This window comes from Hesperophylax consimilis, chromosome 4 (assembly GCF_061612785.1).
Source record: "Hesperophylax consimilis isolate HC1 chromosome 4, BYU_Hcon_1.0, whole genome shotgun sequence".
Lineage (NCBI taxonomy): Eukaryota > Metazoa > Arthropoda > Insecta > Trichoptera > Limnephilidae > Hesperophylax > Hesperophylax consimilis.
In genome coordinates this window covers 42,105,052-42,120,789 of record NC_142839.1, presented here as the reverse complement: position 1 = coordinate 42,120,789, position 15,738 = coordinate 42,105,052, and the positions used below count along the sequence as shown (strand labels likewise).

At 33.2% G+C, this 15,738-nt stretch overlaps 1 protein-coding gene across 1 annotated transcript in view; it reads left to right on the top strand.

The window, feature by feature from the left end:
* LOC149424733 (neuroligin-1-like) overlaps window positions 1-15,738 on the top strand; it is a 202,426-nt gene that overhangs the window by 159,207 nt on the left and 27,481 nt on the right. Inside the window, exon 6 of the mRNA XM_089630973.1 lies at window positions 14,732-14,929. Coding sequence (XP_089487099.1) covers window positions 14,732-14,929 — 198 coding nt within the window. The remainder of the gene's footprint in view (window positions 1-14,731; window positions 14,930-15,738) is intronic.

Genomic DNA, 15,738 nt, shown 5'->3' with positions numbered 1-15,738 from the left:
TAGGTATTATAATATTACAGTGTTTTAATATAAAAACGGAAATATAGGTATTTAATTCATGTACAGTATTCGTTTAAGGTGTAGTGACATTTGTTTAGTAGGAATGTTTTTAAATAATAATAATAATAATACTTCGATGACTTGTATAGCGCCGTTTTTGTGCAAAAACACCTCAAGGGCGCTGAATGTAAATATGTACAATCAACCATGATCAAGTAAGGCAAGTCTATTATATTAATCCCTGTCCACTGTAAATAAACCCACAACTCCAGAGTATAATGCATGGACCATTACGCTGGAATACCAAGAAGTGGTATTAGTATTCACAGATTTGTAATGTTCGTGAATAATTATTGTCATTTTTATACTATCAAATTTGATTGAACCCTAGTGGGGTATTTTTACAAACTATGAATACCGTTAAAATGTGCGAAATATTTAAAGTTTATTTTTCTTATTATGATTTTCGTACTAAAAACATGTAATTTAAATATTTTCATTCATACTTATTGATTTCAAAAATCGCACATTCCGTCGACGGCTACCACCAACGTCGTCCGGCGTGTGGTTAATGATGCCAAATTCACGAATTAAAACAAACATGTCGTTTTGGCGGCAAATCGAAAATGGCACACAATAGTTATAGAAAATTATTATTCGTCAACATAAAAATAATTTCAGGATGGTAATTTTTTTCATGAATAAAAAAAAAGTTAAAATACCTTCTTGACCGAATTATTATTATTTAATATAATGGAATATTTAGTGTTGTTTTGTCGCTCCCTGTACCTATTGTGTGTAGGTATTATAATTTTATGTTGGGTGGCAACGTATTATTATACAGAATAGCAAGTTGCAGCCGCCCAGAGGGTAAAGGGCGGGGGCGGGGGCGGGGGCGGCAGTCTGCGGAGGCCCAAGGCGGACTGACAAGGAGATTTATGCAGATCGATAATTTAGGTATTTACTCAAAGTGGGCGAAGGACGTTGTGCAAATTGTTTCATTAATCACTGGAAAAAATGTTTTAAAAAATATTATTGCATTTTCGGGTAGTAAAAACATTTCAAAGGAATTATTGAAGCTGTGCAAGCAAACTAACTTTTCCAACCAAAACCATTTTATCAAAACCTGCTAATTATAAATTGCAGTTGCTGTTAATCATTGAAATCTCTAATGCCACCGAACCTGATAAAAATTGAAGGAGAATCCAAAACATTAGGCACAACATTATTAATTGATGTACTTAGCCATAATGATTTTCCAGACAGTGGGGAATAACAGTTTAATAATGAGGTTATTTTTTTATATCAGTTATTTAAATAAAGCGCGTATCTTAAAAAATATATCAAGTGATTTAAAAAAATACTTTTTTTGTAAAATAAGTACACCAAACCAAAACAACCTGATTTCGCACGCCTTCAAACTCGCCTAGATACAGCAGCATAGTTGCGCGCCCGAACATCTCAGTTCTGTACGTAATTACCGAGTAAGTAAGCTTCGGATGTTATTTTCAATGGTTTTTTAATGTTAGTGATTAATTGAGAACACATTGGTAAAAAAAAAATTCATTTCGGGAACATGCCGATCTGGGGTCAATGCACACAAATAAGCGACGCACGGGTCTCGTGTATTGGACAGATTTAAGGTTAAATTTGCCATAGCAAATATCTAAAATATATTAAGAATATTAAAAACATAAGTGATGAAGCTGTAGAAAGGTTTATTGTCATCATAGATGTTGAAATATAACCTCGTGATTTACAGAACTTCCAAGTTTGTAAATCGTGTTCAGTTGTTGTTGCGGAGATGCTGATTGAAACTCTCGAATTTATTATCGATAAATTTATTGGGAGTATAATTTTTAACATAGGATTCACACGGAACTCGCGGTGTAACGACGGTGGAGATTAGTCAATCGCGGGGTTAGGACGCTAGATACACAATGAATTATGCCACTGTTAGCAGTTACTGCTCTGGCAGTTAAACCAGTGGTATAAAATATTGTCAAGGAAAAATTTTTGTACTGAAAATAAAAGCAGTACAAAGTCTTGTAAAAAATATTCGATAGTTGATGGACCTACGGTCGAATTTTCCCTAGCAAGCATAGAAAATTGACATTTCCGTAAGGTATTTATTTATTTTAATTGTTTTTGATTAACGTTTTACTGAAATCTCAGATGTTTTTGTAGGAACCACTCAAAACGTTACTAATTGAAGAAAAAAAAATTTCTCGCCTTTCTGCTGTTTTTCTCTAAATTGAGTTAAATGATAACATTGCCAATGAACAATGCGAAATATTTACTAAAATGTGATTAACGTATCTCAGCATTGTGCAAATAAATGCTCGCGGTAAGTAAATTTGTGGTAAGGGCTGTCACATCTATAAAGTCAAATGTATCAAAAATAAATATATGGAAATGCATTTATTGTCTAAATTATACCTTTGAGTATAGTAACAATGAAATTTATAATACATTATTCCCACTGATTCTAATAAAACTCATTTGAGGAAAGACTACTAGCTCAACCCCCTTACGCGTTTCTGTGTCTGTCTGTGTGTCCAACAGATGGCACTGTTTTTCAAAAAAGGAAGGTTTGTCCAACAGGTTAAATAGTTTTCCAAAAAAGGAAGGTTTGTCCAAGAGGTTAAATAGTTTTTCAAAAAAAGCATGTTTTTACCTCTCACGGATGACATCTACAAAATATATTAAAACACACGCGTATTTGAATGCAACTTTGTGTCGAAATTTCAAAGCAATCGGTGAAGAACTTTTGTAGATTTAATATTTTGAACAAACGAATATTCACATTTTTATTTATATAGGATAAGAATACGAATTTTAAATGGAGTTTAATGAAGAACAAGCTTAGATTTTAAAACTGACTTGACAGATTTAACACAGTTAATTTAAAAATGTTCGATAAAAATACATTATGAAAGGTATACAGAAGTTAGAGAGTTCCAAAGAAAGATTATGATTATGATAAAAAGCTGCTGACGGAATATCTTTTAAGAGCTTTTGCCAATATTTTTGCTGAAAATTTTAGGGTACTAGTTAATGCGTTGTATTGCGTATATAGATCGTGTTATGTGATGGTGTTTGTCGGAATTAAAGGCTGGTTTGGTGTTTGTGTGTGAGTAGTGTTGAATTGTTTGTAGAATGGCAAATGTGATGTTATATTTTGGCGGAATCGTAAGAGAAGTATTTGTGTCTGTGAGTATATAATATCTATGACGTGTAATCCCTTACACCGGTTATCAAGTTACCGGTTATAGGGGAAATTTCGGATTTAACATACTCAACATGAGAGTTCCACGATAGATTAGAGTTTATGAATAATCCCAACTATTTCGTTACTTGTACGTTCCAACACAAACCACTTAAAGTTAAGTTGACAGTAATATAAATCCTGAATGGTTGAAGAACTTTCTTACAACTCCTAACATGATTACCAACTTTGCTTCGGAAAAAACTGTAAACGCTCGTAACCAGCGATCAAATATTTAAAAGTATTTCCAAATCTCAATCGGAGATCTAAGCTGTAAACCCTACTACTATTTAAAAACAAAAAAAAATTCCATCAATTTGATTTACTTTTACATTGGCCTACACAGGAGACCCTGGGGATTTTTTTTCTTCAAAGTATATATAATTTTTGGGGATGCTGTTGAGGGTCTTTTTAGAGAAAGTTATGGAAAGGAATTAAGTGTGTCGTGGGTCTGGGAATCTGGGAGTCAATGTGTCCAGAAGTGACAGACGAATGAATCCATCCCTCACCCTGAGATGCAAGGCGATGGGTCGAGAGGTCCGGCTGGAGAGGTTAAAAGGTCTCTCTCAACTAGTCTCTCCCGTTCCGACCCAAACGCATCAGCCGTCAAGACCACACCCTGTGAACCCAGGCACCAAACGTAGCGAACCACTCGGGGTGACCTTTGGAAGGGGTACTGATTATCCAATAAATATACCGGTAAGGCGGTACACATTCGCGCCTCCCAAATAAATATTGTTTTTGTTGTTTTTTTTTTTTAATTTATTCTTAAATAAATTAGTATTACAAAGGTATAGTATATTGTCCTCCACGCTAGGAGTTCGCCTGGGTTGTGGAGGACTTTTTCAATTGTAAAGTAATATAATAGTAAAAAATACAGTGGAGATTAGTTACAGAAAGAAACAATAAAAATTAAAATGTAATATTGATTTTTACATAGTTTTCATTCCTAAGTTTTATTGACTAAACAACTAGAACTAATGATTATAATGATAGGGTTGTTTTAATGTCGTCATTTTTGTAAAAATCACCTCGAGGGCGCTTCATATAATAATGTACGTCGTAGTATTTATAAATAAATGAATCAATGTAATTTTGTTTGAACCACTGTCTTTTTTATATATGCTGACCGGTTTCGGGACAATATATTACTGAGTGTTAAAGTGGAGGTGGAGACGTGACTAGAGATTTGAGAAGAGTGGAGGGAGGAGATAGAACGGACGGTAACAGGGAAAAGGACGGTCGGCGTATATACAAAATATAGTGGTTCCAACCAAGTAAAATAGTTTCATTTATTTATAACGGATTACCACAAAGTTATCACTACGAGTATATTTCGAAGCCAATTGAATTACTTGAACTGCATTGTTACGGCGTCTATATAATATTATTTTATAAACAAATATTAGAAAAAAATAATTGATTGGTAAACAGTTTACAAGGTTTAAGAAATAATTATAAGAATCGGTATATACATGTATGAAATTTCTGGTGAGTAATTACTTATATATAATCATATAATTATATACATTTTACCAGGCGGGGTCACTTTTATTTTGATATTATTTAGCTGCTATTGACGTATACAATAACACTTTATTTGAAGCTGAGCTCAGGTTGTTCTGGTATGGTGTTCACAAAACATTACTACGTAACCATTAACATACAGTTACTGATTATTTTACACTCCCGCGGTTTATATAAGGAACATTTTAGATATTACTTACACTTTTTATCTATTTATCTGAAAACAGGGTGTCCGGGGGTAAAGCCGCTAACTTCGGTGAATGATTCTTCATGACAGTTCAAGTCAAAATGATTTTTTTTTTTTTTTTTTTTAAACATACAACAAACGATGTTGTATTCCCATGAGTTATTAAACTCACTAAGGGATCGCCAATTGGTAGTTTTCAAATAGAAGAGTAAAAAAATTAAAAAAGAGTTTTGTACAGAAAAATTAGATTAAAAATAAAAAATAACCAACCCAACCCAATGTGCAGACACAATGTATGAAGAAAAAATTTCACAGAAGCAACATACAGACACAACATATGAAGAATCACTTTACAGATATGTTACAAAAAAAATTGTCTTATAAGATTTTATGAATTATTATAATCACTCATTTGATTTATGTACTGTTGGTGTCAAAAAGTTGAAAAAGTATCCTCAATGATGGACTATATAAATGCATAAAAACAAAATCAGGAAAATACATTAAAAAGTACGGGGTCAAAAATAAACAGACCTAATACAAGATGTTTTACATTCAAAATACATGAGAAGATTAAAAAAGCTCATCATCTCTGGATGTACAAAGTTTGGTATTTGGAGATAATTAGGACGGCTATCAGAACAGAGTTTGTACCAACTTATGACTCGTTTTCCAAATAACATTTGAAAAAATAGGATTTCAATATATCGTTTCGAGATTTGTTAGAGGCATATACCTGTCTTAATTCTTCAGGCAATTTGTTATAGTTAGTGTAGGCAATATATTCTAATGATTTCAGTCCGAACTTTGTTGAGTGTATTTTTGATATATGTAGTTTGTTGTGTTGTCGTGTATTATATTGGTGAACATCGTTGTTATAGTTCAGTTTTATATTTGTGTGGGTGTTACACTGAATAATATTTAAAATGGTGTTTGTTATCTCAAAGCTAGGAACCATCTTAAATGGCAAAACAAGTGCGTGACGGTAAATATCTTTAACAGGTATATCCCAAGGCAAGCCAAAAATGTTACGCATGGCTCTATTTTGGATTATTTGCACCTCCGATATCATTTTTTTGGTAGCAAAGCCCCAGATACTCAAAAGATATGCCAAGTGGGAGTGAATCATAACATAGTACAATGATCGCAGTATGGCTGTGGGAAGCAATCTACGTAGTCTGTACATTACACCGGTCACCGGAGCAATCTTTGATTTAACATGGTCAAAATGGTTTTTCCATGTAAGCCGTGAGTCAATTAAAAGTCCTAGATACTTCGCGACATCTGTTTGTTCCAGTTTGTTTATTCCCAAGGAAATATTTAGGCGTTGTCCTTTCCTATTCCCGAATAGCACATAGTGAGTCTTTTTAATGTTAAGGCTAAGTTTATTGATTCTCAACCACTCGGCTCGATGACCCAAATCCCTTTCCATGTCTTTTTCCATTTCGTTTAAATTAGTATTATGATAGAATAATATTGTGTCATCAGCATAAAGTTGAAGGGTACCTTTCAACCCCCATTTTGCAATATCATTTATATAAATCAAGAATAATAAAGGCCCGAGAATCGAGCCCTGTGGTACACCACATGTTATATTTCTATGATCACTTGATTCTTTTCCAATAACAACCAAAGAGCACCTACCCGTAAGATAACTAGATAAAAGTTTTAGATTTTTGCCCACGATGCCCAGATATTCAAGCTTTTCTAACAGAATCTTATGATCAACCGTATCGAACGCTTTTTTGAGGTCTATGAAAATGCCCGCTGCATATTTTCCTTGATCTAAGTGTTTTTGAAGAGTTAGTATAAAATCAAAGGCAGCACATTTCGTGTTGGAGAATTTTCTGAACCCATATTGTTGAGGCGTGAGAATATTATTAGTTGTGAGATATTTTGTTAGTCTATTTTTGATTACATGTTCAAATACTTTGGAAAAGACTGGGAGTATTGATATTGGACGATAATTAGATGGATTTTTTTTGCAGTCTTCTTTGTGAATTGGAACGATTTTTGCTAGTTTTAATTGATCCGGAAACAGTCCACTCGCTAATGATTGATTAATGAGAATAACAAGATAATCCGCTAATTTTTCTTTACAGAATCCAAGTAAGTTAGTTGTCATACCATCGACCCCTGGAGATGCATTAGTTTTTAGTTTTGATATAATTTTTAAAACTTCTAGTTTGTTTGTATTGGCCATGTAGAGGAACTGTAATGGCTTTGGTTCCATGTTTATTGTATTTACGTCATCTGAATGAGATGGGATGCTTGCAGCTAGATTTTCACCAACCGATGTAAAGAAGTCATTAAACGCTGTACATATCTGCTTCGGGTCATTTATGTCTATATTATTGATGGTAAGAGTTTCAATTTTATTTGTCAAGTTCTTTGGACTATTAGTTATGATTGAATTTATTGTTTTCCAAGTTTGTCTTGGATTATGTATGTTTTCTTTAAAAAATATCTGTGTAATATTTTGTTTTGGCGAAACGTCTGTAATTAGTTACCGAATTTCTTGACTTATTTTTAAGTGATATAAGAAGACTGTTTAGCGGATCTTTTTTCCACTGTTTGTAATAAGTATTTCTTTCTCTAATAAGAAGATCTAATTTTTTGTCAAACCATGGTGTATTACCTTGCTTAGGGTTTCCTATTCGTAACCTTGGCTTAAATTTGCAAGTGTCAATCGCTGTTTTGATATATTTAAAAAATTGATTAAAATTTTCGGTTATATTGGTAGTGTTGTGAGAAAACGGTTGGGTTTCAAAATATGTTCTCAGAGCCCTCTTATTGATACTGATGTTTATGTTTGGTGGTATTCTGTTGTTAGAGTGGTGTTTCAAAGAGTTTTGGTAGTCTAACATCATTATACTGTGATCACTTATCTGGTTATCAATATTGGAGGTCGTTGAAGATATGTTTTCTCTATTTGATATAATATGGTCTAAAAGAGAACTGCTGGTTTCCGTAACTCTCGTGGGATGTGTATTATTACATATGAAATAATTATATGAAAATAAAGTGTTGATATATTTTTTTGTTGTGTCATTTTTTTTAAGAACATTAATGTTGAAATCCCCGAAGATGAGTGTATCTAGGCTACTTTTTTGTAATATAGATTCAAGAGATACTAGAAAATCATTTATATTATTGTTAGGTTTCCTGTATATACCATATATATTTAATGGTTTAAAATGTTTATATTGAACCCTAACTCCTAAAAAAGAGTTTTCATTTGACCACTTTTCAATAACTTCACAGTTTTGTGAGTATATATCGCCACTCCTCCTCCTCTTCCAGTAGTCCGGGAAGCAAAAGTACCCTGGTAGCCATCGATGTTGAACAATAATCCTTCTACATCTCCCAGCCATGTTTCGGTGACAACTAAGACGTGCACAGTATCCGGTATCCTTTTGAGCGTTTCTTCTATTTCGTCTACTTTGTTTCTGGCATTAATGTACAGGACTCTCAAGCTATTTTTTATAGGTATATAGTCATCCACCGATTGGTACTTCCTTTGTATGATTGATTGGTCAGCAGCTTTTTTCAACAAATTCCGGCGTAGTCTACTTTTTCCCTAACACGTTTATCCATCATCTTCCAGATTGGACATTCTGAGCTGGTGGCTCTGTGATCGTTATGACTTACATTATTACAGTTGGTACATGTAGGCTGCTCTTTTTTGTTAGGGCAGGCCTCGAATTTGTGGTTGCCCCCGCAGTGAACACAGGCCGTTTCTTCCTTGCAGAACAATTGGGTGTGTCCGAAATTCATAACTTTTTTTGAAATTCCGACGTTTTAATATAGATTTTGGGCAAGAAAGTTGAATTGTGTGGAAAAATAAATATTCTTTTGTGGAAAATTGTTTTTTAAGGAAAAATTAACATTTGAATTTCGAAATTAGTTATAAATATTTTTTTACTTCTACCATAATGTAGAATCACCTCCCGTAGTTAGCTCAGTTTATACCCGGACACCCTGTATGTGCGAGTAAAAAAATAAATAAACTAAGACTCTCATTTTTGGTATTACACTTAAGGCCAGTTTTTTCACAGAATTTGAATAATTCATCAAATTTTAAAGCTAATTTTCAAGTTCTGTAAGATTTCTATTTATCTTGTGTTTTTAATTATTTCATTATTGGCCACTTATTTCACATAACTGAAATGATAACAGAACTTGAATAGAATTTTCACAGTACTTGAAAATTTATTTTGGAAATTTGATGAATTGTTCGAATTCTGTGAACAGACTCTAAGTTGTTTGCTGGAATCAAATGATTTGATAATAATCTAACCAGAATTTGGCAGCTAGTGAGGTCTACAATAATGAACATAACTATTGCCCATATGTGTATATACATACATAAAGATATATAACAGTGAACATTTGTTTGTTTGTCTGCTGACGACTCAAAAAACTACTGGACCGATTTCACTGAAAATTTCAGAGTTTGTTCTTATTATTGCCAGGAGTGTTTAGAGAAGGTTTGAATGATAAAAAAGTCACAGACGTTCGAGAAAGACTTCGCATTATCTTTGTGGAAGTCTGGCACGCCCGAGGAAGACGTGGTATGATCAAGTGAAACAAAAAAATAAACTTTTCAGTTTTTTAGAATAATATTATTTTCACCTTAAAAATATTAAATATGAATGATTTCAGGCACACTAGAATTAACAACCTTAAAACTATTCGTAACCCCGAACAACGCCGGGTACACGTCAGATAGTATTTTATAATAATAAAACCGTCATCAGTTGAAAAGGTTTGCGCACCGCTGATACATCCATTGTTTGCGTTTGCCTTTAGTTAGGTAACAATTGGCAATAACTGTTTACAAGTAGGTACCTATCCAACAAATTGTGTTTATTCATTATTAGCTCCGGCAAATGTAAGACAAACAACGTCGTGATGTATGTAGGAACAGGATACAGAATCAGATACAACTAACGGGAGCTATTAGTTTTGGCGAACAAACAGAACTCGATCAAATATCTAGCGAAATTCAATAGCAGTACATACGGCTTCTTTTCGCAATCTACCTACGCATGATTTCAATCAATTTCTCGGAGTGTGGAGACAGTAGATGTTATATTTAAAGTATTTTTTTTAAGTAGTTTATCGAATTTGTAATCTAATATCATTGTTATTATGTACCTATTACAGAAGTGTAATGCTAGGTATGCATTTGGGAACCGATAAATATAATATCCCATCATATGCGGCAGTTCGACTCACATATATATGCGTAGCGCTAGACAGTCACAGGACGTAATGAAATTATTTTTTTCCAAATAAAACAATAACATAATCCACTAGCGGTTCTTTTTTAAAAAATATCGTCATCTCAAATTTGAAATCGGTTTTATAATATTAAAATAAATTGGATAATATACCAGTATTGCAAAGTTTAAGTGAAAAAATTACCTCAATAATATTTTAAATGTGGTGTTTCCGACTATTGTACTTTATTCATTACTAAAATGTGTATTTAAAAACTTTATCTATAACCCAGATACCCACACCAAAAGTGTATACCTAGAAACGTACTTACTGAAAATCAGAAAACCATGCGAAAATAACATAGGCCTATTAATCCACAAAATCCAAAACAGATTTATTCACACAAACACAACATTTGTGAAAAACATCACAAGTACACAAACACTACACAAGACAACATAATAAACTTTACACAAATTCATTAAAGATTGAAAGTGGTAAAAGAAACATAGGCCATTAGGGTGTGTACACTTACACTCTCCTACCCGCTAGCTTAAAACAGTAAATAGAAATTATATATTTAATAAAAAACTGTTTGCTCTTAAGACCAGTGAGCAAAATTTTTTTTATTATTTTTTTTTATTAAGTAAATAAAAAAAATGGTGCAAATTTAGGGTAGTCCCATAAAGCTCATTATATGGAAGTTTGTCTGTGGGTTCTACCAATTAAACATTCTTAATATGATGTATTTGAAAATATTTATATTAAAACGTACTTATGTAAAGTTGGTAGAAAACAATAATTAGATTTTTATCAACTTATACTTTTGAGTTAAGAAAGTGAAATACATATATTTATTCTAACTTAATAATCTATCTATAAATAAAAATATTATTCTCACAAAAAATATTCAACAAGATATCGGGAAATCTTTTTGCATAAGGCAACAAAATCTCTTGATCGGTGTCATAAGGTTTGCTGAGTGATTTTTTGGTCATGACCTTTAAGGGGAACCAACTTATTGTCAACTCAAAACGGAGTTTTATTTTGGAGCTTTGATCAATTTATCATTCATAAATGAGCCATGACGTGAAATTATATGGTTAATTCAAATGAAATTATATCTCAATTCAGAAAGAGTTTTATAAGTCAGACAAAGCCTGTTAGTAACTTTGGTTATATTATGTTTACAGGTAGAACAGAGATTATGTATTCAATATTTGAATTTGGATAATTTTCGAACCATCATTAATATTTGTGCTTGACAACAAAGGCAAAATAAACCGTTTTTACCGTGATGTGGCTGAACATTAGGTCAGTAAATAATAAAACAAAAACATTTAATACGCAGTGAAACAATAACTTAACCTCGTTATATTTCAAATTCAATACGTGTACTAACTACGAGATATGTAAAATACACAATTAAAATCAAATTATTGTTGAGTTTTGATCAAATAAATCATAACCATTATCTTCTTAAAAACATCTATTTGAATATGAATTTTGTTTTCGCGAATGAAATAATGAATGCAAATCTAGGAATTAGAACCTAACCCACTTCCCTCTAGGAATTAGGACCTAACCCACTTCCCTCTAGACTCGTTGTAGATGAGTATTATATCAACAGCAGTACATTACACCACTTAATATACGAAATAAATTTCAGTGAGATTATCGACTCCAGTTCCTTGGTGAGAAGGTTCAACCCTTCGTTAAAACAAGTTTTTTTTTAGTTTGAAAACAAAATGCCTTATTTAAAAAAAATAAATGTTCATATAAATTTTTTTATTATTTTTGTCAATAAAGTTAAAATTTAACACTTGAAAGGTTAGGGTAGGATATGTTAGGTTAGGTTAAGTTAAGTTAGGTTAGGTTAGGTTAAGTTGGGTTAGGTGGGTTAGGTTAAGTTAGGTTAGGTTAGGTTAGGTAAAGTTGGGTTAGGTAGGTTAGGTTAAGTTAGGTTAGGTTAGGTTAGGTTAGCAAAATTTAAAATCAGAGAATACTTTTAAACCTGATGGATTTTTTCATCAATGTTTTTACGAGTATGTACGAAAATAATTTTAATGTGAAAAACGCTGAAATTTTCCAAGCCACATGGATGCTTAGAACAAAATATTTTCACTAATTTGTCGATTATGGGTTAGAAAAAAAAAATCATAAAAATACTATGTTGGATGTAGCAAATGAATATAAATCTTGAAGAATTTTAGAAGAAGAAGTTTAATAAAAAAGTAATATTTTGCAAAATGTGAGTTGAATGGTTTCTGCATAACCTAGTCCAAATTGGGACCAATTAATATACTTTTTTATGTGTGTTGAAAAAAAACATTTTTAAATTTGGGTGCCGCCGAAATAATATTTTTACCGTAAATATATTATAATCAATTATTATTAATCTTCTGGACTCCAATAAGAAATAACATGATGGAGAAAGATAACAGTTTTTCATAACCTTTATATTTCAAAAATATTATACAGGATTTTCCAATAAGAGATGTTATTTTGATATTCAATCGTAAAAGATCAATGGTTTCGTTGCTTGTTTGGCGCGTAGCGCCGTCTTGTTGAAAGTAAACGTTGTCCAGATCAATACCATCCAATTCCGGTCATAAAAAATCATTAATCATCTCTCGATAGCGATCCATTCACCGTAACTGTTGCTCCAGCTTCATTTTCGAAAAAGTAAGGTCCATTTACTCCGCCGGACCATAAACCGCACCAAAAAGTCACACGTTGGGCTTTCCGAGCCCCAGATGCGACAATTTTGCTTGTTGACGAAGCCACCGAGGTGGAAATGGGCCTCATCACTCAAGATGATTTGCATTTGATTCACTCAAGTGAATTTTAATAATTTCAATGCGTTGTTGAAGCGTGTATCGTTTCATTTTTATTAATGGCGTAGTTTCTACCTGTCAAATGTAAACAAATGTCAGCTTCAAAAGTAACATCTACCGAAATATCGGGCTATTCAAAATAACACCTCTTATTGGAAAACCCTGTATTATGTATATTTCTTGATAAATTAACTTGATTACTTTATTTTACAAATGCATGAATGTTCGTATTTGCACACTTGCCCCTTTATATTAAACAGTAAAGTTAAATTAGAGAGAGTAAGTTTATCATATTTATCATTATTACGCTTTTCATTCATATTTGTCGTATAATAATTATCATTGAAACTAAAATATTTAAAAAAAATTTTTATACATTAACTCTACGAATTCCCTAGGGGCCTATGTTATATTTATGGATGCTGTGGGTGGGTCTTTTTAATGAAAGGAAAAATGTAAAAGGGGTGGGTAAGAATCTGGTGGTCAATGTATCCAGGAGTGACGAACTTATGAATCCATCCCTTCCACTGCGGTACAAGGCGATGGGTCGAGAGAGAGTCCGGCGCGAGAGGTCAAAAGGTCTCCCTCAACCTGTCTATCATGATCTGAACGGCCACGCCATAGATGGACACATGCATCCACCGCCAAGATCTATAAAAACCTCAACCCCACATACCCGAGCACCCCTGCTAAGTCACAAAACGTAGCGAACAACTTGGAGTCACCATTGGCAAAAATGTTGGTTACCAAATAAGTGGTTCCATATACCCGCCTCCCAAATTGAAATATAATTATATCATTACTTTAAATAAATAAAATCAACGTCTTGAACAATGAGATACCTTTATTTCTGTTCTGAAGATCTTCGATGAGTTACCTTAGCACGAGCTCTCTTTACAACGTTAATAATTGTAGTTTGAAGGCCTCAGAGAAACTTAAATAAATATTTGTTTCCATATTATTTCACTGCCTTAGTTAATGGTACTCGAGCGTACGTGTGAGCGAATAGATAGTTCCTACTGATAATGGCTCTATGATACGTGACCTTTGCGCCGAAGAACGAAAACATATCGGAAAGGTTACCTGTGTGTCGTAATGTTATGTTAAAGATAAATTATTTTAACGATAATATTAACCCAATTCTGACACCAATTTGCAATAACACCTTCTCAAATTAGGGTACATTTTTTTATCCATGTAATAGGCATTTATTTTACTTGGTAGTAAAAACTAACAGCCTTACTAAAAACGCGGTGTAAATATTACGCGGCGCGGAAGTCAGAACTGTGAAAAAATTAACTTCTTTACATGGCGCGCCAACGCAGCTTATTGGCAGACTAATCCTGAACACACCTCACGCGATAAACCCGGGCATCCCTGCTAAATCATTAAACGTAATGAATCACTTGAGGTGACCTACAGCAGATATTTTGGTTTTCCAATATATAGTTCCCGGGCGGTTGTACCCAAAACTGCCTTCCAAATAAGTTGGGACTCTTGAGTGATATTCACCTAGAAAAAACTTTGCATCTTTATTTTACCCCTTATCTCTATCCTCTTCCTTGTGTTTAGTATGTTTGCAATAGTCTTAATAAATGCGGATTCTACTGTTATGGAAAGCTGCAATGCTATTTGTTCACCTAAAAAATCAGAAATATTAAAATTTTCTTGTCTTTTGTCCTTCAGGTTTCCTGAAAACCCGTCCATCGAACCGGCCCGGTATTACTGGAGGAAACCTCGCCTTGAGAGACCTTTGCGCCGCCCTGCGCTGGGTCAAGCATAACATTCAGAGCTTCGGTGGGGACCCAGCACGCCTCACCCTGCTGGGGCACGCGCAGGGGGCAGCCCTGGCGCACATGCTGCTGCTCACCACGGAGGCTAGAGGTACTATTAACTCCTTTAAAAATAAAAATGACAGAAAATAAAGTTATTACTTCAATAATTAACTAAAACACTCTCTTCTATATTGTCAGATAGAAGGATTTTAACTGATTTAGAATTTCTAAATAAAGTTTCAAATCATGCATTTGGGAGTCCGGAGTTGTTTGCATTGATAAATTTTCGGATTTGACTACTTAAAACTAGAAGTCGGGATTTATTTCATTCCAGAAATTCTGGACTAACTACCATATGTATTTCTCATTGTCCAGATTACTTATGGAAGGAAATAATTATACTGAGTCAGTGGACATCTTTAACCAGTCACTTAACAAACTGGGGCAACTTAGTTATGAACCGTATTTATATATAATTTATCCTATGTAAAAGCTGCTAAAAATAAAGTAATAAATAAATAAATAAAAAACAAAAATATAAATAATATTCGATTGACACTGATTACACCAATATTCTATTTAGATTTACACTGATCAAAAACTATTTGGTGGGCCTTTGCCCGCCGCTCAAAACATAGGTATAATCTATGTGTAACTAAAATACATTTCACCAATATCATTTTAGCGTAAAAAATAAGAAAATATTTTTCAATTCTAATCTCGGGCTTACCCGGGTAGTAAAGGCTTTGTTATGCAAATCGTCTGCTGATCCGAATTCAAAACTCAAAATTTTGTTGAAGCGGATTAAATATTTGTTCATCCTATTGTTTATGCTGTCACATCGTAAACTTACAAAATATTCTTGCCAGAGTTTTAACTTGTTTTAAAATGGTAAAAATTTTTGATCAAGCGAGAGTT